The sequence below is a fragment of the Artemia franciscana genome, chromosome 9, assembly GCF_032884065.1.
Source record: "Artemia franciscana chromosome 9, ASM3288406v1, whole genome shotgun sequence".
In the NCBI taxonomy this organism is placed as follows: Eukaryota; Metazoa; Arthropoda; class Branchiopoda; order Anostraca; family Artemiidae; genus Artemia; species Artemia franciscana.
The window spans coordinates 37,983,784-38,010,413 of NC_088871.1; the positions used below are offsets into that span (position 1 = coordinate 37,983,784).

The window sequence follows — 26,630 nt, forward strand, 5'->3', positions numbered from 1 at the left end:
AAAAAAATTCACCCTCAATTTCAACCTAAAAAGACTCAAATATATGAAAGAGCTAGAGCAGCAAACTTTTGGGTTTGGAATCACCACACACTTTTCAGTCGGATTGTGAAAGAATCATCTGTATAGCAATTTATTTGAGGTTGAACCCTTTTTTCAAAATTTTCCTAGAACCGGTCCCCCAACCTCAGTCTCTCTCAAAGATTTAAGCCCCAAACGATTCTTTTGACTTTAAACATTTAGTTTCATGTTCATCAGAAAAAAAGAGCGTAGAAATGACATATCTAATCACATTTGCTGGTATTTACTCAATAAATTTTTTTTTGCCTCAACCTCAAATTTAACCAAAAAAACTCAAATTTGTGAAAGAGCTAGAATAGTAAACTTTTCGGATTCGGAATCAGCGCATATTTTTAGTCGGATAGTGAAATATTAATTTTCATAACAATTTGTTTTAGGTCAAACTACATTTATACTAGACTAGTTATAAATCGCCTAATAACAAGCAGAAACTACAAGGCTACTGTAACTAAAGAGAGCTGTTTAAAGGCTCATTTAAAGCCTATTTTTATACATAATCACTTTTTATGAATTTGGCTTGATAACTTATTCCCATAAAGTGCACTTTCGGTTGTTTCCCTCATTGTTTCAAATGAAAAAAGTGCCTTTCCAATGAAATGAACAAAAAAAAGTGTATTTCAAAACATAGGCAGGAGCAAAAAACTAAGAGGACAAGGACACCCCTTCCCGTCAGTTACCACCGTTAGAACTAGCACACAGACTTCATCGCAGAGTGAAGTTCGAAGGTTCGATTTAAAAATGTTGATCATTCAAGATTAATTTTTTGTAGATTCTTAGTTGCAAAGTTTTTAGGTCTAATTACTTCGTTTTCGCAATAATCTTTTACTTTAAGATGAGCAGGGGATTTATGAGACTTACTAAGAGGGTTTTGAGGGGGAGTATATCAGAGGGGTTCTTATAAACCTCCAGTTAAGGGCTTTGGACTACAATTATTACAATGATACTGTTTCCTGCTTCCAAACTTTTCCACTTAGGAAGTGGCACCAAAAGTGCCATTTTTATTGCTATATGGTACTTATGGATGGTAGAATTGATAAAAAGCACGTAGATATGAGTAATAGATTTAAAATGTACCTTCCTTGGATATGCTTTACAAAATGAGTGCATCACATTTACAAAAATAGTGGATTATCTGACAAGTAATCATAAGAAGGAACAAAACCGTGTTAAAAAAAAAACAAGCAGGAATCAAACGCTATATAATCTAATTTGAAATCCAGGGCTGTACTAAAAGAACCATGCCTCTAATAGTCCTATTTCATATATTGGTGTTAAAAGGACTTTAAATGCGTAGCTTATGAAGGGGGCCCCGAGAAGGAACATAGGGGAAGTGTTCTTGCAAATATCCAGTTAAGGGTTTTGGACCATAATTATTACAATGCTACTGTTTTATGCTTCAGAGATTTTCCACTTAAGATGTGGCATCAAATTGTGTTGTTTTCAGTGCTTTTTCTCACTTACGGATGTTCGAATTGATAAAAAGCACCTAGATATGAGTAATAGTTTTCGAATGAGCCATTAAACATCACTCTAAAAAGTTCTGGTACCACAAAAAGTGATTTCCCTTGCTGTTCAAGGAGAATGATTGTAATTCCTCTGTTTAAGGTTTTCGACCATGCTGATTCCAATGGTACAATTTTCATTTTGATCTAACGCCATTTTCAAGGGTTTTCAGGCTTTTTTTGAGATCACCATAAATTATTTTCGCAAAAAACTTTTACTTTTAAGACGAACCGAAATAATAGTTACCATTTCTTAATCTTCGGATCTAAAAATTTTTTCAGCAGGCAGTTTTTTTTCAAAAGTCGTTTTTTAACTTTTAGCTACTAAGGGCTGTTGTTCGCTCTTTACTAGGTTGCAGCTACTGCTGCCACCATGAAACGGACCTCTATGCAATAGGCCATTAAAAAACACGTACGTCCTTGGGACCAAAAGAAGGAAAGTAAAATCAAGCAACAAGATCAGTATTTTATATAAGCTGCAATTAGAATGAATTAATGGCTGCAAGCCATTTATCTGCGCAAACAGTTGGTGATCCAGAACGAGGGTTGGCTCAATGGAGGTGGTAGGGAAAGGGTGATTCACCCCCTCCTTTTTTATGTCCCGTAAGTCATTTATTTTGGCCTCATTCTTGTCCCAGGCGCTCAAATCAGCCAGAGACAGTATAAGTCTTAATAAACGGAGGATATCACCCCCCTCCAACCAGGGTGATTTGACCACCCCTGTCCAGGGCGTGGGTGGAGCCTAAAATGATGTATATTTTTTATCTGATAGAAACACAGGCGGCTTGTGCTTCTAATTAGCCACACATTATTAACACTATTTTGGCCAAGATCAGCACGGCAACGTTTCTAATGTCTTTCATGTGTAAAATTGACCATTAAACTTTATTGAACAACATTGTAAATGAGAACAAACTAGAATTCTATCGAAAGAACCACTGTTTCACCACCTTTTACAATTACAGACACGAAAAATAATCTTCTATACAAACAATGGAATTCCGTCTTATCAGATTAGCTTAGAAATCTTTTAACAAATATGTCAACAATAAATACAATTATCAAAAGTATTTCGAGGACATTTTCTAAGCAAAAAAAACAAAACAAAAAGACTTCAAAAGATAGAAAGTATAAGAAAATACATCGAATGGCGAAAATAGGAATTTGCTAAGCAAACAACTACATAAATACCATCTTATCAAATTAGTCGGAAAATCTTTTAATGCATATTCCTAAATAAATCCCAGTAAATATGAACAAACAACCTTCTATACAAACAATGAAATTCCGTCTTATCCTATAAATTTAGAAATCTTTCTATCGAATATGTCGGTAATTTTTAGGATATTTTCTAAAAAATACAAAGAAAAACTTCAAAAGATGCAAAGAAAATAAATCGAATGGCAAAAACAGGAACGGGATCCGATACTATATGGAATTATTTAAACAAATAAGTTTTTTTCAGAATTATAGAATCACTCTAGCTTGACCATTATGCACTTTTTTAGTTTGTGTGGCTAACTATCAAACAGTTCGTGGTAGCGAACTGTAGTAAGGAGCGACCCGGCTCAATAGTAAACCAAACTCTAAAAAACGGAATTTTGATACTAAAAGATAAATCAAAAGAATTGGATTTTTATGCTGATTTTAAATATATAAGTTTCATCAAATTTAGTCTTTGTCATCAAAAGTTACGAGTCTGAGAACATTTGCCTTATTTTGGAAAATAGGGGGAAACACCCCCTCAAAGTCACAAAATCTTAACGAAAATCACATGATAGCATTCAGCGTATCAGAGAACCCTACTGTAAATGTTTCAAGCTCCTATCTACAAAAATGTGCAACTTCGTATTTTTTGCCAGAAGACCGATCACGGGTGCGTGTTTATTTGTTTTGTTGTTTGTTTTCTTTTTTCCCAGGGGTTATCGTATCGACCGAGTGGTCCTAAAATGTCGCAAGAGAGCTCATTCTAACGAAAATAAACAGTTCTAGTGCCCTTTTTAAGTGAACGAAAAATTGGAGGGCACCTAGGCACCCTCCCACGCTCATTTTTTCCCAAAGTCAACGGATCAAAATTTTGAGATAGCCATTTTGTTCAGCATAGTCAAAAACTATAAGAACTATGTATTTGGGATGACTTAATCCCCCACAGTCCCCGAGGGAGGGGCTGCAAGTTACAAACTTTGACCAGTGTTTACATACAGTAATGGTTATTGAGAAGTATACAGACGTTTTTCAGGGGAATTATTTTGGTTTGGGGGGGTTCCGGAGAGGGGGCTATGTGGGAGGATCTTTCCTTGGAGGAATATGTCATGAGGGAAGAGAAATTCAATGAAGGGGGCGCAGGACTTTTTAGCATTATTATAAAAAACAATGAAAAAATAAATATGAAAAAGTTTTTTCAACTGAGAGTAAGGAACAGCATTAAAACTTAAAACGAACAGAAATTATTACGCATATGAGGGCTCATCTCCTACTAAATACCTCGCTCTTTACGCTAAAGTATTTTTAATAATTTCAACTATTTATTTTACGGCCTTTCTGATTCAGGGGTCATTCTTAAAGAGTTAGGACAAAATTTAAGCTTTAGTGTAAAGAGTGAGGTATTAACGAGGGGACAAACCCCCTCATATACATAATAAAAATATAAGAATATAAAAGTTCGTTACGTAAATTAATTCTTAAGCTACGTATATATTTTACTAATAAAAACGCTCATTAAAAATTAAAAGTTCTAGTTGCCTTTTTAAGTGACCGAAGAATTGTAGGGCAACTGGGCCTCCTTCCCCACCCCTTATTTCTCAAAATCGTCTGATCAAAACTAAGAGAAAGCCATTTAGCAAAAAAAAAGAATTAATATGCAAATTCCATTTTAATAATTTATGTGCGGAGAGCCGAAATCAAACATGCATTAATTCGAAAACGTTCAGAAATTAAAAAAAAAATAGTTTTTTAACTGAAAGTAAGGAGTGACATTAAAACTTAAAACAAACAGAAATTACTCCGTGTATGAAAGGGGCTGTTCCCTTCTCAACGCCCCGCTCTTTACGCTAAAGTTTTTTTACTGTTTAATAAAGTAGAATTGAGAGAAAGAGTCAAAGCGTAAAGAGCAGGGCGTTGAGAAGGGAACAGCATTGCATTGCATTTTTATTCCAGAGGATTGACCATCTAGAAAATATGAATACTTGCTTAAAAGTGGAACTCTTTGCTTCAGAGATTCTAACTGTAGATCATGGTGTTTGTTAAAGAATGAACTGCGTCTGGATTCCACACAAGAGTCTCCAGATGAATATAAAAATTGTCACTATGCAATATAAATGGGCACAATAAAACACATGCAATATGATCCGTAGATTCGAGGTATTCAAAATAAATCTATACTAGCCCTTCCATAACAATTGTTAAGGCATTTAAAATGTCTTTTAAGTAAGCTATTAGTGACGGTGCATCATTTTTGTCACTTATTTGTGTTGCGAGAGCAACACTTTAGCTTTGTCCCGTTTTTTTTTTTTTTTTCCTATGCCGCCGATGTCGGCTTATTCCTTGAAACTGGTAAGGGTCTAACCTGTGCGGTTTTTACGGAAAGTGTGGACCTCAGGCCGGATTGATGAATATGGCATTACATTTTGGAAAGCTCCGCAGAACTCTTGCCTGGGGCCAAAAAGGATGGTTTTTGCTTGTCCGCGAGCCAGAGCCTATGGTGTGCGAAGTGAAGTGGAGTTATGTAGCCTATGTCAGAGAGGAGTATCTGAAGTTGTGCAGCCAAGCTATCGTTTCATCAAACCATGTTTCTGCTTTCGAGTGGAAAGTTCCGTTCTAGCAGGCAAACAGGCAGGCACCACTTTCAAATTGAAGATGGACTAAAATCTATATGCGGCAGTTACCCGGTCCCACAGCCAATATATCTTCTTTGAGTGATAAATAAAAAAATTTACAGAAGCAAAAAAGCGGCATTTTCCCATGGGTCCGAAAGTGCTGCCGTGATTTTGGCTGGGTTTATCATTTGTTTTTTTCGGACTTGAGATTGAGGTAGAGAAATATTATCAGATGTACCTCTTAATCTTTAAAAGTTCTGTCATTGCTAAAGAAATTGAAGCTTATCCTTTGTTCCTTTCTAAGTGGGGACGTTAGAAAGTTGACCTACGGCAAAAGAATCAACTTTTGAACTAAGACAGATAAAAAAAATTTCGACGGCAATCGATAGATCTTGATGAGCTGATCAAGTATATGTCATCCATTTTTTTTTATACAAAAATTCTTTCATGAGATATACTAGTTTGAAAGTTTCAAGGGGTTGACAACTTCAGTAGTAGGGTACACACTGAAACCAAAAATAAGCCGATACCAATTGTGAGAAATGTAGGGGACTTGTAAGGAGAGATCGGCTGTTAGCTCATAACCATTTTTGGCAGTGAGGGGCTTGCAAATTTTGTTATTTGGTGTACCTATTATTTGTTTCCAGTGTACTTAATGATAAGACCGAGTTGGTTCCAGTGGTAAGACATGTAGGGGACTTGTAAGTAATAATCGTCTGTTAGGCTACAATCATCTTTGGTCAAGAGGGGTTTGTAACTTTTGCTAGTTGGTGTAGCCTACCCATATTCACTGTAACCTAGAATTAAGTGTTTACGCAACGGGTACAAACGATAACGTAAAACAACGACGCAGTTTCGTAGTAATTAATAGTGTCATCTATGGTATTTTGATCCTGAAAAGTTACGGATAGCTTTATAATACCATCTAGATTATATAAGATATTGTTCCAAGTGTTGATCCGTCACGATGTCTACGATTGAACAGGATAAATTTCAACTGGCTGCAAACTCAATTTAATCCCTTCTTTCGATATTCTTTTGTTATTGTTGTTTTTTCAACACAAATGGAATAGCCTTTGATCATGTGATTACTAATCGCGTTCTTCTTTAAACATAACGTTTTAAAAGCTTCGATAGGCTGACAACTTCAGCGTTTAACCGCTAGCAAAGAAACAAAACCAAAGTGCTGCTCTCGCAACACTTTATTCGGCGAAGCCGGACAAAGGTTGCCGCAACACTTCACGTTGCTCAGGCAACGTAGGTTTAGTTATTAGATACACATTTCTTTCAAGAAAACATGGGCCTATCTCATCTGCATCCCAAATAATATGTGCAATAAAACACATTTTGCTTTAATATTTCTATCAAAATTATTTAAAACAACAAGTTAACAATTTTGTTCAATTTCAATGACAAATTATTTCTGCTGTTCACAGTTCACAATATATCTACATGCAATATGTCTACATATGTCTGCATGTCTACATATAAAATGTGCTCATTTCATTACAATGAAAATTTAGCTGCAAGGATGTGACATTTTTCAGGAAACCTAGTTTTGTACAATTGTTTTTATTAACGTGAAATATATGCCTATTGAATAAGCAAAAACTATGAAACGGGGCAACAACCCTTTAATTTGAAACTTGGGCAAAATTTGGAATGTTTATTTTAGTTTATATAAGCCCTTAATAGTTTCTTATAGTACAGATTTATTGACCAATTTCGTCAAATATGGAAGTTTAAGCATTACTACAATATAGATCACTAGTAAAATAATTACTTTTTTTTAGCCCTATCTTAGGTTTAATCGTAGAAATTAAATTACCATTTGTAAAGTACAAAAGGAAGCGTAAATAAATATTATAATTCACCTGATACTCCACCACAGATAAGTACAGCAAGCATGCCACCTAAACCCCAGCCCCAGTTTATCGAGAAGAAATCTCCCTTTTCCCCTTTCGACAGGACCGACTGAGCAACACATGCATCTCCAAACGCCTAGAAGAAAATGAAAATTATAAGCCTTTTAAAAACTTGGTATGAATTCACACTAGAATTTCTAGATCAGTTTTTCATGCACAAAACAAAAGAGCATATATCACACTTTTTTGGAAGACAAAGCAGACTGTAAGGTTACTATATATATATATATATATATATATATATATATATATATATATATATATATATATATATATATATATAATTTTACTTTTACTTACTTTCTTTACTTTTCCCTAACCTTTTTTAATGGCGCTAAAAATAAGGCGGTTTTCTATTACATTGTAATTTTGACTACTTTGCGGACCCTTTTCAACTGTGAAAAAACACCCTAAGCCTTGGCTATTCTACTTTTAAGATTTTCACTGTGCCCACTGTCTTTACTAATAATATTACCTAGGTAAGTGACAGTGTCCACTTGATCGATCTTTTTTTACCCAACGTCAGCTTTTCAATTATTCCTATTCATAGAGACTTATTCTTTTTAATATTAATTTTCAAACATACTCTAGCACCCTGAACTCGCCAAATCTCTAAAAGTTTATTCATTTTGCACACACTTTTCATTTAGGATGCTTAAACAATTAGTAAAATCCAAGTCCAGGAAAGTTTTGCTTCCCCACTTGATTCTGTGTTCTCTCACTGCCTTTGGTGTGCTCCTTAAGACAAAGTCCATCAAAATGATACATATAAATGGGGATAGAACATAACCCTGTTTCACTCCCGATTTAATACAAAACCAGCTAGTAACCCCATTTCACACCTTAACCGCAGCATGATCATACTATGTCGACACCATCTTTAATTCTAAAAAGTACCATTATAATAAGTAATTTACAATCTACAGGAACCAGGCTACTGCCTCTATAATTACCACAAGCATTCTTATCACCGGTCTTATACAGTGGTCTAATTAGAGTTTTTTAAAATCGCTAGATACATCCCCCGATTCAAAATCCATATTTATAATCTTCAGTAACTTATTTCTAACCTCATAACCGCCCTATTTAAGAAAATCATTTATCGCACTATCAGCACCTGGGTCCTTGTTACTTTTTTAATCCTTTTAATACAGTCGCTAATTCCTCCTCACAAAACAAATTTTTCTTCAAATCCAAGGTGTCACAAACTTTTTCACTCTTCACTATAACTCTTCCTATAACTCTATCCCAGTTCAGCAGAACATTCTCAAAATGTTCCGCCCATCTCCCTGTAACTCTTTTCTTATCATTAATTGTCGCCCTGTCATTATGTTTAACTGGGAAACGTTCAGATTGACTACTCCCTCCCAATTTATTAACATGACAATACAATATTTTACTATTATACCGTCTAGCTACATCTTCCAAATCGTCGGCAATTTCTTCAATGACGTCCATTTCACACTTCTTTAGTCCGTATTTTAATGTTTCCTCCATTTTCTTTATATTGCTCTTATTTTCATATGATCTATCACTCAGGTAGTTCTTGTCCAAGTCCATCGCGTAGAAGGTACAAAGGAGGACGTCAAGGATGATTCCTTACCTTCAGCATCTTCCCGACGAAGAGCGACTACAAAGGCTTGGTATTCCGTCATTTAATTGCAGACGGCGTCGTGGTGCCCTTATCAACGTGTTCCGTATTATTCTATTGATGCGTATTATTCTATTCTATTGATGATCGCCATTGCCACGCGTTTTCTAACCGCAGATTTTGTTGTGTATCATTTTCGTTTGTGATTCGTTGTGATGCTTGTTGCCACATGTCATCTCAGGGCAAATTTTGCTGTTTGCGATGTGTTGCGCTTCTTGCTGTCACTTGTCTTCTAACCGAAGACTTCTTTTTGCATCATTTTCATTTTCATTTTCATCATTTGCGTCAACCGTTGTTATGCCAGTTGTCGCATGTCTTCTAACCATATTTTATTACGCTTCATTTTCATTCATTATTACCAGAGATATTATTTCCATGCCTTTTGCTTTAGAATTCATTGATCATCTTGTATAATTTTGCATGACATAATAGATACCAAAAACGTCTTTTTAATTACTTTGTCAAATAATTCAGTAACAACCAGGCGTATTCCATTTCACATACTCTCTATAGTATCTAAATTACGCATTATAATAATTATTCCGCATATGAGGAGGCCGCCCCATCCTCGATACCTCGCTCTTCGCTCTAAAGCATATTAGTACTTTTGAAAAAGCTTCTGATTCTAATTAAACTGTCTTTCAGGAGTCAGAAAAATTCATCCGTGAAAAGCTCCCTCCGAGTAAAATCCTCCCACCCCAGGAAATTCCCCCGGACAGTGCCATCCTCTATGAAAACACCCCCCCGAAAAACATTTGGCGGACGATTCAGAAAAGAATTTTTCCTTAGCCCAAAAGCCCAAAATAAAAAAAAGAAGGGGAATCACCTACACAACAAATTACAAAGCACACAGAAACATAAAGCATAGCGAAAATATACCTTGTGTAGCGAGAAAATAATTGTAATTCCTTATAATCATTAGTAATTAACTGAATAAACTTTTTCTTCTTTCTAGGCTTTTACCTATGTACATTCATAGAATCTTAACAATCACACCATCAGATTCCATCAGACACCATGAGAGCGTATCAAAGAACCCTAATTTAGAAGTTTCAAGCTTCTATCTACAAAAATGTGGAATTTTGTTTTTCTTTTTTTTTTTTGTCACAAAACAGATCACGGATGCGTGTTTATTTGTTTGTTTTTGTTTTTGTTTTTTTTTATCCAGGGATGATCATATCGACCCATTGGTCCTAGAATGTCGCGAGAGGGCTCATTCTAATGGAAATTAAAAGTTCTAGTGCCCTTTTTAAGTGACCAAAAAATTGGAGGGCACCTAGAAAACGCTCATTGTTTTCTCGAAGTCCCTGGATCAAAATTCTGAGATAGCGATTTTGTTCAACATAGTCAAAAAACCAAAAAACTATGTCTTTGGGGACGACTTACTCCCCCACAGTCCCCGTGGGAGAGGCTGCAAGTTACAAATCTTGACCAGTGTTTATACACAGTAACGGTTATTGGGAAGTGTACAGACACTTTCAGGAAGATTTTTTTGGTTCTGCTCTTTACGCTACACTGTTTTACTGTTTTAAAAAGTAGAGTTGAGAGAAAGTGTCAAACCTTAGCGGAAAGAGCGGGGCGTTGAGGAGCAAACAGCCTCTTTCATATACGGAGTAATTTCTGTTCGTTTTAAGTTTTAATGTCGCTCCTTACTTTCAGTTAAAAAACTAGTTTTTTTTATTTAATCTTACCCATAAAAGGTTACAAACCTGAGAAAATTTGCCTGAGTTTCAAAAAAGGAGTAAACACCCCCTAAAATTCATAACCCGAATGAAAATCACATCATCAGATTCAGCGTATCAGAGAATCCTACTATGGAGGTTTCAAGCTCTTATTTGCAAAAATGTTGAATTTTGCATTTTTGCCACAAGACAGATCACGGATAGGCCTACGTGTTTATTTGTTTTTTCCAGGGGTAATCATTTCGACCCACCAGGCCTAGAACCTCAAGAGAGGGCTCATTCTAACGGAAATTGAAAGTTCTAGTGTCCTTTTTAATTGGTAAGAAAATTGGAGGGCAACTAGGCCCCCTCCCACGCCACTTTTTCCCAAAACTATCCGATCAGAATTTTGAGATAGCTATTTTGTTCAGCATAGTTGAAAGAACCAATAACTATGTCTTTGGAAGTAACATGATCCCCCTCACAGCCCCTGGGGAAATGTCTTATTTCCCTTAAGTTATATAATTTGCCTATAGTTTACGTATAGTATTTGCTATTGGGAAGTATGCATGAATTTTTCAGCTGGGGAGAGGACGAATTTTCTGCTAGGGGAATTTTGCAAGGGGTGAATTTACCAAGCAGGTGGAGGTTCCCAGGGGGTTAACTTTTTAGTGAAAATTTTATATTACTGGAATTCGCCAGAATTCTCATACGAAATTTCTTTATACGTCTTGCTTTCTTTTTACCGACTCTATTTTACGCGTGGACATATTAGTGGTAATCGTCCGGGGTAAATTTTCACCAGGATTGAATTATCCAGAGAATATTCCCATGGGGATTTTCTGGCGCTATTTAAAAAAGAATCTGAAATTAAATAAAAAAAACAAGTTTTTCAGCTCAAAGCAAAGAGCAACATTAGAACTTAAAACGAACAGAAATCATTACGTATATGAGGGGGGTTTCTCCCTCCTCAACGCCTTGCTCTTTATGTTGAAGTTAAAAGTTTGTCTAAATTCTTTAAAAACAACTCCTGAAATAAGTAGCTTTTTTAAAAGTGCCTAAAAACTTTAGCGTGGTCAGTGAGGTGTTGAGGAGGGGAAACCCCTCCTCAACATACGTAATAATTTCTGTTCGTTTTAAGTTTTAATGTTGCTCCTTACTATGAGCTGAAAAGCTTGAATACAAAATATCACAAAAAGCACTAAAATTGATTAAATTCTGTCTGCTCGCTTTTACTTTTTAGGAATGGTGATAAAGATACGGGAAAAATAAAATCTTTGGGATTCAATTTGCTTATACTTACTGCCAACTGTGCCCTCTACTTTATTCTAATACAAGTTAAATTCCAAAAATCTCAAAATGATTGTAACCGGTAAATTATAAGCTGATGTTTGATCCCGACTGTCGCAAGGATTGAGTGTCGAGCGTCGCAAGAATTGTCCCAGTTTGATCATCGACATTAGCACCTTCATATAGAAGCTCTTAAACCGGTAAATTATTTATTTGAAATTTTGCGCCCCTAAAATTTCCGCACCCGGGGCAAGCGCCTCCTCTGCCCCATCCCCCCTAAAGCCGCCTCTGCAGTCAGACAGGATGTAACTAAAACAAAAAGCTCTACTAGCACCTAATTTGCTATCATCGTTGCATCGATATATGCAACCTAGCAAAGACTGAACCCCGAACCATAGAAGCATAAAAATAGGTTTTTAACAAAACTGTTTATTGACACTTATCTCCCTCATAGCACTATTACGAAAACAGGGATTTTCAATCAGATTCAACTTAATAGTAAGTTGCACTTACGAGAAGAACATTCCTGAAAATTTCTAAAAAGAGCCTGATACCTCTAAGAAAACTGTGTCAAGTTGGAACGTGCAATATTGAAATCCCCATTTGCAAAAACTCTTACCAAGAGGCTGATAATCCTTCACCCTGAAAAATAAGGAAAATCCCATTTTTGCATGAGTACCGCTGATGTGTATGCTCTGCTTCCCATGGCGATCGCACCGAACCAGTCGTCGTAAAATATTAGAAGAGGGTTCAATTGAACTAACAATGTCTAGATACCCTCTTTAATTAATAAATTACATTAAAAAAACTAGTTTTTTTAACTGAAAGTAAGGAGCGACATTAAAACTTAAAACGAACAGAAATTACTCCGTATATGAAATGGATTGTCCCCTCCGCAATCCCTCGCTCTTTACGCTAAAGCTTTTAATTGTTTTAAAACGCAGAATTGTGGCAAAGAGTCAAACTTTAGCGTAAATATATATATATTATATATATATATATATATATATATATATATATATATATATATATATATATATATATATATATATATATATATATATATATATATATATATATATATATATATATATATATATATATATATATATATATATATATATATATATATATATATATATATATATACCGAAATAGATTAGAAAGTATGCCTTTCGAGCCTATATGTTTCAAGCAGCTAAGCTATGCAAGTTGCTTATTTTTAAGGATAAGTTTTATAGTTAAAAAATGGCAAGCAAGTTTGATTGGCCGTCCGGTTAGCTTGAAACTTTCCGGAATCATTCCCGGAGCCAAAGGGATCGCAGATATTGTTAGGAGGGGGAGAATGTTAGAGGACCGGAAAATGGATTAGAAAACTGTTGGTCTATGGCCAATTTAAAACTCAGAGCTGTAAGTGACTAGGCCAAGGGGAAGCTAATGACCCACAAAAAAATTAGTTTGTGGGCACAGGCTTCCCAAAATTAGGGCCCGTAAAATAACCAAAGCCTTTTTGCCCTAAATTATTTTTGAAACTTTTTTTTAAGTCCACTGGCCAAGGGAACATCAATGTAAAAGAGGAATTTGTTCTCAAAAATGGGGCCCAAACGGGCCAAAAGAGAGCTAAGAAAACTTTTTTTCTGAATGATAATTCGATTAGCTTCCCACTTACCACTAGGATAAAAGTACCAAGACACTCTGCAACGAACTCTCTGAAGATAGGACTAGATACTTTCAATTTGTTCTTAATTCCTCTGTCCATTTGGAATATATCTGTGTTTGTGCTGTAAGCACTCAAGCTTGATGGATACTTATTTGCTGTGCCGTCGGGGTCTGTCGAGCTAGAAAGATACCTTAGTATAATGAAAATTAATTATAAAAAATTAAAATAAAACAAAATTAAATCAATAAAATTAAACTAAGAATATATATATATTATTCAAAAAACAAATCCACGCATAAAATGCTTTTAAGAAGTGAATTAAAAGAACGATTGCAGTTGAAATAAAGACAAGATCAGGGATGTTTCAAATTAACGAAAATTAGTAAGCAACATGACATGGGTTTAGCGTTGTTCGGCCAATGGCTGCCATGTAACGCAACTGATAAAACCACTTAAAAATTATCCATCGGTTGTAGGCAGGGTCGTATCCGTATTTTTTTTTTTTTTAGAGAGGAGCAGTATTATGAGGAACCTAACAACTTGTTTGCTTTCATAAAATACTCCACAAAAATTAGAGCAAGTGTAGTAAAGTATCGACTTCTTAAAAAAGAAAGAGAGAAAGAGAGAGAGAGAGAGAGAGGGGGGGGGGGTTAAAACAACAATCGCAGCTCAAATGGCTAATTTGACGTTGAAACACAAAACATGCTATCATGCCCTTTTATATAATGACGTAAAAAAAGGGACGAAAGAGTTCTGGTAGCGGTTTGTCCGAGCACGCACAGGCACAAGTTTTAGCATCTGTCTCATACGGCTGACTGTCGGGGCTTCCGAGGTTAAAATTTCACGGTGAGCAGGGCTAGACAGCAGCATTTTCCCAAACCCCAGGATAAGATCACCCAAACGGAGTTCCAAACTTTGGAGCTCAAGGGTTGCTAGGGCATCATGATAGAAAATGTCTCTATTACTCAGGATGATCCTGGTTGCCCATTTTTGGGCTGACTCTAGATAGGCAGCTCTTAATACTGACGGGCCCCAGACGGGACAGGCGTATTCAAGTATAGGGCGTAAGTAGCAAAGGTATACCCGAAGAAGACTGTGGGGGTTGCACCCGAATCGACGCATTTTTGAAAGGGTTTGCAGAGGTACTTTAGCTTCTCTGCTAACGCACCTCTGCTCAAAAGTTGGGCTCTATCCAAAATGGAATCCTTGGTCCACAACGATAGATGGAAATTAAGTTTCTGTGCTCAGATGGAGGCACCTTTGGGTTGCGTTGCAACACTACAACTATTTATTTTGTTTTTTTGTTGTTGTTTTTTGTCCTGATTAGCGGCTTGTAGCTCTATAAAGACAAGAGATAGAATTAATTGACTGTTTTTTTCAATAGCATCTGAGCATCAATATGAGCATGAACGGTTAAAATATAATCACACGAGCATTTGATCATAAAGCCGCAAAACAGATGAGCAGTTTGAAAAATAACGGGAACTATTGGAGGGAACAATAACAAATTGAGATTTCAGGGATCCTCGGCCGATAGCTACCCTTCTCTTATTATGTACTTGCCTGGCAGTTAATTGTTTTTGGGGTTAGCAAACACAAACTAGCAAACAAAATTAGCAAAAGAAGCAAATCAGCAAAACAGTTAGAAAACAAATAAGAAAAAAGCAATTCCTAATTGTTTTTATTCTGGCTAATAGTTTTGCTGATTTTTTTGGGAGCGATTTGAAGAAAGATCTTAATTTGGAAAAAAAAAAATTGAACCGAAAAAATTAATCAATTTCATAAGGTATCAAAGATATTTTTTTGTGTTTTATTGAATTTTAAGCTGCTAAATCTGTGAACCGAGTATTTGTATGTAAAAACAAAAAAAAATTATGAGGATGTTTTTTCATTGTTATTAAAACATCATTGCTGTCACTAGAACATCCTTATATCTGTCAAACCTATTTTTCTGTACTTATGCTGTAAGCACGCAAGCTCGATGGATATTTATTTGCTGTGTCACCCGGGCCTATCAAGTTAGAAACATATTTTGACATTTTTTTTTAAACTTAAACAGCAACAAATAACATATAATGTACTCACAACAGAGGTAAGAAATTGAAAGAACTGCAACTGCTGAAGTAATAAGAAGACCTGGGTATATGAATGCAAAATCATCTATGGTATTATGAGGAAAATTTTTAATTTTTATCGAAACGTGTAATCAGAATTTTAGATTTGTCATTGGTGCACCATATTTTCTTTACTCAATTTGTGTTTGGTCGTCAGTTTTTTCTTATCACGTAGGTTCACTGGAACTGTTGCAAAATAAACCATAAGGGTATTGACATTCAGTGAGATATCATTTTGTTGAGTCGGAAAAAGCTTCTCCATAATGGTCAATCAAATTCCAATTTTGAAATGTATGCCCTTGACGTACACCAAGAAAATTAAAATTTGTTTATATGCATTTTTGTAAAGTTTTTATAAATCGGACGATTTTTTTAGGGGGGGGGTTGAACCCCCTAACTCTCACATGGATACAGTCTTGGTAATTATATTGAAAATTATAAAAAACAATTCTTGTATTAGAATATGCACAACTAAAAAGCTTGAATTTTACACGTGACTTACGACTTTGATTCACGAAATTTATTTGTCAATAGTGTCTGCTTTAGTCTAGCAGTTTAGAGGGTGCTTTATCCCAACATTGATCTATTTAAGGGAGACAAATCTGCCAAAGACCTAAAAACAGATGAATAGCTTAGGAAAATATTGAAAAATCACAAAACCCAAGATTTATAGGGCTGGCACAGGTAGGTGTGCATAAATTTTTTTTGGTTTTGGTTTTACATTTGGGGGAGGTTGGATAACTTCAAAGAAACTTAGAAAAGGCATATTGGTGCGAAACTGTAGGAAACTAAAAAAAAGTTCTGTACAGTTCAGCTGAGTATAGGGCTCGAACACCCCTTCCCCAGTACATACCTGGACAGACTTAAAAGCCTCTCCCAAAGGGCTATGCCTCTTGGTATGGGTATAGCCCTTCCAAGAAATCAATAGTGAGACTTAGTGTACCCCCCTAGCCCCTATCTTATAACACCAACCGTTTGGTCATGGATTTCTCCAAAGTCAAAACCTGTATATACCAGCAATGCGAAGTAAACAAAAATACCCAACATGATCTTGAAATGTCAGGTATGAGTAATGATGCTTGATCAGATCAACATCTGAAGATATTCTGGAGATATTTTCAATACGCACAAGAAGAAAGGGAAAACGTGAGATAATGGAAGGGTTTAACATACCTCCAAATTAACCAAGGTCACATGTCAAATGTGATTTATGCAGTAATGAAAGCGATATGACAAAACTAGGGTAAATCACTTTATGCAGTTAACCGTATCAACCAGCAAAATATAAATAGCAAACTGGATCAGTTCTTTTCGATCCGGATTTATGGGATAACCATGTCGCGATTGTGAATTGAGCTTATGATCGATTTCGGCTAAAGTAGAACATAAAGCATATATGCAGTTTGAGGGTTGTGTAGTAGAAAGAAAGTAGCATAAAAATAAGGATATGACACACTATAATATCTTTGTGCTGATTTTGTACGTATCTCGTTTTGAATACTTGTCAATCTACTTCATTTAATATTCAAGGGTTTCAAAAAAAACTGCAGAAATTGAAATGTATACAGGGGTATCAATCTTGGGCAGGAGTTAATGCCCCTATATTTTGAAAAGTAGCTAGTTTGGGTATTTTCTATGAAAAATACTTTTTTGGGTATTTTCATTGAAAAAATTAAAAAAATTGCCCCCTACTTTTAGAAAATACCCTCCTATCTCTCCTCTACACTTTCGTGAATTGACATCACTAAGTACGTTCCTGAATGACGTCCCTTTAATTTGACACTTTTACTAGATAGCCTCCAGTTATTTTTTATGCTATGGGGGGTTTTGTTGCCTTCAAGGATGTATCAAACAGTTCGTGGTAACGAACTGTAGTAAGGAGCGACCCGGCTCAATAGTAACCAAAACTCTAGAAAATGGAATTTTGATACCAATAGCTACATCAAAAGAATTGCATTTTAATGCTGATTTTAAATATATAAGTTTCATCAAGTTTAGTCTTACCCATCAAAAGTTAAGAGCCTGAGAAAATTTGCGTTATTTTAGAAAATAGGGGAAAACACCCCTAAAAGTCATAGAATCTTAACGAAAATCACACCATCAGATTCAGCGTGTCAGAGAACCCTACTGTAGGAGTTTCAAGCTCCTATCTACAAAAATGTGGAATTTTGCATTTTTTGCCAGAAGGCAGATCACGGATGCGTGTTTATTTGTTTTTTTGTTGTTTTTTCCCCAGGGGTGATCGTATCGACCCAGTTGTCCTAGAATGTTGCAAGAGGGCTCATCCTAACGGAAATGAAAAGTTCTAGTGCCCTTTTTAAGTGACCAAAAAAATTGGAGGGCACCTAGGCCCCATCCCACGTTAATTATTTTCCCAAAGTCAACGGATCAAAATTCTGAGATAGCCATTTTATTCAGCGTAGTCGAGAAACCTTATAACTATGTCTTTGGGAACGACTTACTCCCCCATAGTCCCCGTGGGAGGGGCAACAAGTTACAAACTTTGACCAGAGCTTTACATATAGTAATGGTTATTGGGAAGTGTACAGGCGTTTTCAGGAGGATTTTTTTGGTTGGGGGGAGGGGTTGAGAAGAGGGAGATACGCTGGGGGAACTTTCCATCGAGAATTTGTCATGGGAGAAGAAAATTTCCATGAAGGGAGAGGAGGATTTACTAGCATTATTTAAAAAAAACAATTAAAAAATAAATATGAAAAAGTTTTTTTCAGCTGGAAGTAAGGAACAGCATTGAAACTTAAAACAAACAGAAATTATTACCCATATGAGGGGCTCACCTCCTTCTAATACCTCGCTCCTTACGCTAAAGTATTTTTAGCAATTTCAACTATTTATTCTACGGCTTTTGTGATTCAGGGGTCATTCTCAATGAATTGGGACAAAATTTAAGCCTTAGTGTAAAGAGCCTGAGGTACTGACGAGGGGGAGAACCCCCTCATATATGTAATAAAAACATGAGAATACAAAAGTTCTTTACGTAAGCTAATTTATAAGTTACGTAAATCTTTTACTAATAAAAAGATTCGTAAAAAATTAAAAGTTCTAGTTGCCTTTTTAATTAACCAAAAAATCGGAGGGCAACTAGGCTTCCTCCCCCGCTCATTTTTTCTCAAAATCATTCAATCAAAATTATGAGAAAGCCATTTAGCCAAAAAAAAAAAAATATATACAAATTTCGTTTTGATTATTCCTCTGCGGAGAGCCAAAATGAAAACATGCATTGATTCAAAAACGTTCAGGAATTAAATAAAAAAAAACAAGTTTTTTTAACTGAAAGTAAGGAGCGACATTAAAACTTAAAACGAACAGAAATTACTTCGTATATGAAAGAGGCTGCTTCCTCATCAACGCCCCGCTCTTTACGCTAAAGTTTTTTACTGTTTTAAAAAGAAGAATCGAGAGAAATAGTCAAACTTTAGCGTAAAGAGCGGGGATACCAAGATGTCATTTTGATCTGTGTTATAAATTTATATTTGTTGTCCTTCAGTTTCGTGTGATCGTTGTTATCGAAAGTCAATATAATCTTTGCAATCAAATATATAATTGTAAGGAATAGAAACTTCTGCATTACTCCCACTAATACCATCCGAAAAATGTGATTTTTTTCCAAATGAAAAAGGTAAAACTTGCAAAAACATGAATATTTGAAAATTAACAAAACTAAAAGTCACCAAATATTAAATTCATAAAACTAAATTGTCGCCATCTTTTACTGAGTAAATAAAACAGAAGTTTTTTAACTGAAAGTAAGGAGCAACATTAAAAGTTACAATGAACAGAAATTATTACGTATATGAAAGAGGCTCCTCCTCAACTCATCACTCTTTACGCTAAAGTTTGACTCTTTTTTTCACAACTTTACTTTTTAAAACAATTAAACCTTTAGCGTAAAGAGCGCTGCGTTGAGAAGAGGACAGCCCCTTTCATATACGGAATAATTTCTGATCATTTCAAGCTTTAATGTAGCTCTTTATTTCCAGTTAAAAAAGATTGTCTTTTATTTAATTCCTGAACGTTTTTCAACTAGTGCACGTCTGAATTTGGCTCACCGTAAATGAAAAAAAAATGCATGTCATTTTCGACAGTTACTCCGTATATGAAGGATCGCCTTCTCCTCAATACTTTGATCTTTGCGCTAAGGCTGTTAGCGCTTAAAAAAAGCTTCCTATTCTAATTAAACGGCCCCCATCCTAAAAAATATGGACAAAACGACAAATTTTGGAGTAAACAGCAAGGTGTCCAAGAGGGGGCAACCCTTCAAACATGGAATAATTTCTGCTTGTTTTTCAAATAATACCGGTATATCTTGTTCCCCTCTATGAACTATACCCCCGCCCCCCCACGGTAAACTCCTCCGTGGAAATTTCATCCAACTTAAAGTGCACCCCTCCCCTGTCAAAATCCTTCCAAAAAATTCAATCCTCGCTGAGAATCCCCTCCCAGTAAAATTGATTGCGGACGACTCAGCCTGGAAATTATCCTAAGCATTCTTTCATCATAGGCAGCGCAATAGCTCTGCCTAAGTAAACAGCGATATGGGCAAAATGTTTTTTTTTAGACCAGGGCACTTCGTATCGAAGGAGTAGTCGTAGAAACTTTGAAAATGGCTCATTCGATTAGAAATTGAAACGATTAGTGCCCTTTTTAATAGTCAAAAGTCATTGGAGGGCAAAAAATCCCCCTCCCGCATCCACCATTTCCCAAAACACATTCAATAAAAATTTTGAGATAACCATTTTGTTCAACGTAGTTAAGAGATCTGGAAATTATGTCTTTGAGGATGACACTCTCCCACAGCCCTCAGGGAAAGGGTTGTAAGTTATACCCTGGAGGCATTTAAGGTTTACATAAAAAATGTGATTGTATAATTCTGGAGGCGGCTCATTGAAAGACCCAGTGCCCTTTTTAATAGTTGAAAGCGATTGAAGGGTAACTAACACCCTCCCACATCCACCATTTCACCGAACACATCCAGTCAATATTTCGAGATAGCAATCTCGTTCAACGTAATTGAAAGGTCTGGAAATTATGTCTTTGAGGATGCCAACCCCCCACAGTCCTCAGGGCAAGGTTTGCGAGTTATACCTGCGTGCATATAATGTATATATAGATATTGTTATTGTATAACCTTTGGAGAGGGCACATTGGATTAGTAATCAGGAGTTCTAGTGTTCTTTTCAAGATTCAGAGTGATCGGAGAGTGGATAACCCCCCACACCTCGCATTTTCCCGAAAAGCATGTGACTTTAATTTTTAGACGGCCTTTTGCTGTTGTAGAAATTTCAAAACCGATCATTCGCTTGAAAGGACCAGTGCCCCTTCCAATAATAGAAAGAGATTGAAGGGCAACTAACCCTCCTCCCACGCCAATCATTTCTACCAACTCATTCCATTTTTTGGAAAAAAAATTGAGATATCCATTTTTTCAACGTAATTGAGAGATCTGGAAATTATGTCTTTGAGGAGGCCAATTCCCCCACAGCCCTCAGAATAACTCAGTTGTAAGCCCTGGGGTATATAAGGTATATATAGAAAGGGTGATCGTATAAACTTTGGAGGGGGCTCGTTGGATTGGTAATCAGAAGTTCTAGGTCCCTCTTTAAGATTCAGAGTGATCAGAGGGTGGATAAACCCCCCCCCATCCCAACCTCGTATTTTTCCGTGATGCATCTGATAGAAATTTTGAGATTCTTATTTGTTGTCGTAGAAACTTCAAAAAAGGCTCATTCGATTGGAAATTGAAAGGGCTATGGCACATTTTTATTAGTCAAAATGATTGGAGGGCAACAATCCCCCCCACTCCCATTAATTCTGAAAAAACATCTAGTCAAAATTTTGAGACAGCCATTTTGTCCAATGTAATTGAAAGGTATAACTTTGAATACGTTCATGGAGAAGGATGTAAAAAAACCAAAAACATTTTTGAAACCGTCCTGAATGGCAGTGTAAATCACAAAAGTCAAAACCGTGCTTTCCCGCTGTTTCCAAACAAAATCAGAACGTCCCGAAGAACGCCCTTGAATGGGGTTGGTGGGGAAGTCATAAGAAAAGATTTAAAGCAAGCAAGAACTTCATAGAAGGGAGTAAAGATTTGAGCCCTGAACAGAGCGGGAAGAAGGGGGAACATGATCATCCTGTCTTAGAGGACTTGTGGTTTGGAGCTGCAATGAATTACGTAGTAGTAGCAATATTTTTATGAAACCATCTATCGCGTCTCAATGCTATGTATGCTTATTCAGAAATTTTAGTTCATTTTCAAGGAATAAAAGCCTTTTTCAATTCGGTTGGATGACCGATTGACCAATGAACCTGCAAAGCATTTCTCAATGAACCGGATCTTTTGATTATTGAGAATTAAAAAAAAAACTGCTTGTTATTTGGTTACTAATTTTCATTTGTTTCCAAGTGAAATCGAGTACATCGATGAATAAAGTAATTCACTTCTTCATTTTCATTATTTTGAAACGTAAAACCATAAGAAAATAAAATAAATAAAATGACGTGTGGATTTCACGTTAATCACGGCAGTATCACCTATTACGTTTCTTTTTCACTATTTCTAAGAAAATGAAGTAAGAGAGACGGATTAAAAAGGTAAAAAGCGGAACATTTAAGCCAAAAATAAATTTTAGTCTCAAGTATATAGTCTTATCTAACAGCAACTAAATAAGCAAAAAATAATTTCTTTTCAAACGGAAGTAAAGAGTGATAATGAAACTATATGTGAAGGGGATTAAAGAAACAAAAAAAAAACATTTTTTCTACTATGTGCTTTTATTACAGCATCTGCCTTTTAAGCATTGATGCAAAGAATGAAACTCAATCTTAAACAGCATGAGACAATCCTTGTTTGTTTTAAGTATTAACACCACTATTTACGTTCATTTGCAACGACTTTTTCAAACTTAATTTAAGTTTGCATTAAAATCATAGCCAGGGCTCTTTTAAATATGGGGGGCTGACACCTTTTACTTTATTATCATCTGAAAACATTTCTATTTATTTAATTATATTTGATTTAATATTAAATCCATGACGCTCTTAAATATTATAGGACGGCTGACACGAACATCAAGCCCCACTCTCTGCGTTCAAGTTATTTTTTAAAATAATTTTTTGAAAACAATCGGTCCTGAAAAAGTGCAATCCAGAAAACCTTTGAAGTTTCTCTCAGTACAGTTTTTTTCTCCCCCTGAAAATAAGCACATGAGTGAAATATTTTTTGTTACACAAAAAATATTTTCCTAATAAGATAGGAGTCGTCACCCCACAGAATCCGTATTGCATATTTAGTCTAAATATGTTTGTCCAAATGACAGGAGGCTATGAGTGACTTTCCTTCATGTTTATTCGAAGGGCCTCTCACAGAAAGTTAAACAAATTTGAAATAAAATACATTTTACGCTCCAGGCACTCTCCCTCCCCCAAACACCGTAAAAATCTCCTGATGTTTTCCCTAACAGCTGTTGTGCAACTATGTAGTATTGTGCTTGAATTTAAAAAAAAAAACTTATTTGAATCAACTCAGTCAAATTTGTCAACTCAGTCAACTATACATGAATAAAAAAAACCTAAAGTGAATCAACTAAGTCAAATTAGGTTAAAAGAATAATCTATAATAACCATTTATTTAGTAGAGACATTGACCGTATTAATTTTTAGGAAGAATGGGCCACCGTGCAGCATTATGGCTTCCAAAACTGAGAAGCTCAAGAAACAGATTTTGTCAATATATCGACCAGACACTTGACCAGATTTTCAAACCCTTCGGGCTAAAGTTGTTACTTTGTGCCAAACAATGACAGAGTTGTTACTTTGCTGTTGGCCGTTAAAATTTAGTTTTTAAAAGGGAACTAAAACATCAATTTCTGGTCAAGTCGGATCTCTCCCGAAGCTTTCTAAACACTGGTTTGATACCATCCACCTCTTGGAAAAGAGGAAAAAAAAAATAAAAACTACAGCAAATAAACACGCATCCATGTCCATCCTTTTCAGCTAGAATGTGAAATGTCTTACTTTGAATGCAGTCCATGACCCTCCCCCTCTAAATGTATAGGTTTTGCAATATTCCCGAAAATTTTGTCGATTTTGTATATTTTAACGAACTTCTCTCCCAACCAAAATTAATTGATGCATATGTGTCAGAGTCTAAATTGAAGTCTGTACATACATAAAAAAGTCACTTTTCTTCATTTTTATTTTTTGTATATCAAAACATTTTTCAAAATAAAAAAGACAAATATTTACTCAAATTTCAGCTGCTAATCCAAAGAAATGTTTCCACACTCATCAGATGTTAGAACACGTTTTATTAGAATGAAAATACAAGATCGTAATATTTCTCCAACAAGTGGCGCACAATGGTCTCCAGCCAAAATTAACACGAAAAATCTCTTTCAATAAATTCAGAAGAATCTTATCATTCTACATTCATCTATTGATAGGACTATTGATTTGAGTAAACATATTTACAATATATTAAAATATGTATTTTTCACCAGAGAAATGCTGTGTGCTTAGGAAGAAAGATCTGAAGGGTTTTATGCAAGGAGCAAATTTGTTCTCGCCAGGAAATAGTACATTCCAGTTTATTTTGACAGCTCATTTAAACAGGAGATAATTTCTAGCGAAGTAGTATATTCTATTTTCTTTTAACATTCGTGAAGACTACCAAGCAAGTCACAATAAAATTAAACACCTTTAATTGCTATACAAATCAGAATCAGCTTTTATGATGAAAGAAGTCGAAATTCTCCGGGAAGGGGGCTGTCTTAAACTGTTTTTAGGAAAACGATTTTTATTCACAAATTCAAGTAGTACCCATTTAACTTTGGAGAAAAGACATTAATACCTGTCCTCTTACGATTCACACATGCTGCAATAAATAAATTTTTGAATTCTAAATTTACTTATTCTTTATCAATTTTTGCCTGTTTTTTTTTTATTAAAACAGACATTACTTATCTCTAAAGTTTTACTGTTCACAATATTTTAAAGACTTAATCCCAATGAGGTTTGACTAATTTGAGATTTAGCTAGTGCTAATTTCAGCCAATCAGATCTATTATGGAACTTACTGACTGGCTGAAACATTCGATGACAAATGCTGTTTGACTCAAATTAGCGCTAACTATACATCGGTATTCGTAAATCTAATTGTGAACCGGCCTTAATGGAATTTTTTTTATGGTAGTGCGCTGCAAATTATTCAGCTAATAATTTGTTTAATTCTTCATATTGCGTGGTTGAGCCAAACTTTCATTTTGAAAGGTTTACAGTTCGTAGTAACGAACTGTAAGTAAGTAGCATCTCGGCCCAATAGTAACTGAAAGTCTAAAAAAATAGGTTTTAATAACAATGGATATATCAAAAGAATTGATGCTTTATGCTGATCCTAAATATATAAAATTCACTAAGTTGACACCTATCAAAAGCTTTGTGCTTGAAAAATTATACTTGATCTTCGGACAAGGGAGGAAACACCCACAAAAACTCAAGGAATCTTAATGAAAATCACACCATCAGATCCGGCGTATCAGAGAACCCTACCATAAAGGTCTCAAGCTTTTATCTGCAATAATGTGGAAACACTTGGTAGTAACGAAGTGTAAATATGAAGTGACTCGGCCCAATAGTAACCGAAACTTTAAAAAACAATGTTTGATGACAATTGAAACATCAAAAGAATTAGATTTTTATGCTCATTCTAAATATAAAAAATTCACAAAGTTTAATGTTGCCCATCAAAAACTAGGAGCCTGAAAAAATTTGCCGGATTTTCGAAAAAGGCGGAAAACATACCAAAATGTAAAAGGATCTTAATAAAAATCACACCAGCGGATTCAGCGTATCAGAGAACCCTACACTAGAGGCTTCAAGCCTCTATCTGCAAAAATGTGGAATTTTGTATTTTTTTTTTGGCAGAAGAAAGATCACGGATACTTGTTTTTTTTCCCTGGCGCGATCATATCAAACCAATAGTCCTGGAAAATTGGGAGAGGACCCATTAAAACGGAAATTAAAACTAATCTTGCCATTTTAAGTCACCAAAAGATCAAAGGGCAACTAGTCCACCTTCCACGCCCATTCCCCCCAAGTCATCTTACCAAAATTTTGAGATAGCTATTTTGTTCAGCATAATTGAAAAGTCTGATAACTATGCTTTTGGGGATGGTAAGAACCCACAAAGCCCCTGGGAAAAGGGCCGTAAGCTAAGAAGTTTTCCCGTTGTTTCAATATAGTATTTATTGTTGAAAAATATGCAGACATATTTCGGGAGCGGGAGATGCTCTGCGAGAGGAATCCCATAGAGAGAATTTTCCATGGAGAGGAAAGTTTTCGGTTGTAAATTTTCCAGGGGAAATTTTACACGAGGGAATTAGCCAGGATTCATATACGAAATTATTTTTATTTGTCTTATTTTCTCTTTGGTGACTAAATTTTACATGTAAAAATGTTTCAGGGGAATTGTCCACGGAAATTTTCAGCGGGATGGGAATTGTCTGGATGATTTTCTCTTCGCAGGAGAAATTCTCCACGGGGAAACTTTTTGCGGGATAAATTCTCCGTTGGGGAGTTCTCCACGGGAGAAACTTTCCATTGGACAAGGGGGAGGGATTTCCGTTATTGTTGGAAAACAATCAAAAATTAAATAAAAACAAGTCTTTTTTCAAATGAAAGTAAGGAGACTTTTCCAGACGGAATTGTTCGCAGGAAATTTTCTACGGGGATTAAACAGTGAGGATGGAATTTTCCAAGGGAGAGGGATTTACGTTCAGGAATTTTTCCATTGAGGAATATTTGATAGGGGATGGAATGTTCTATAGATGGGGGAGGTTTTTACCTCCCCCTCAGTATGTAATATAATATTAGACATGATAATTGATGAATTATTAAATTACTCTTAACAAATAATG

At 35.5% G+C, this 26,630-nt stretch overlaps 1 protein-coding gene across 4 annotated transcripts in view; it reads right to left on the reverse strand.

Annotated features, from left to right (window-relative positions):
• Positions 1-26,630, reverse strand: part of LOC136031380 (aquaporin-7-like) — a 104,843-nt gene that overhangs the window by 31,875 nt on the left and 46,338 nt on the right. For 3 of the 4 annotated variants that reach the window (XM_065710895.1, XM_065710897.1, XM_065710896.1), the window contains 2 exons: positions 13,592-13,760; positions 7,270-7,396 (listed from right to left, as the gene is read on the reverse strand). In XM_065710895.1, the coding sequence (XP_065566967.1) occupies positions 7,270-7,396; positions 13,592-13,760 (296 nt within the window). Of the gene's footprint in view, positions 1-7,269; positions 7,397-13,591; positions 13,761-23,961; positions 24,120-26,630 lie in introns of those variants that run through there. The other variant, XM_065710898.1, reaches the window with a different exon arrangement.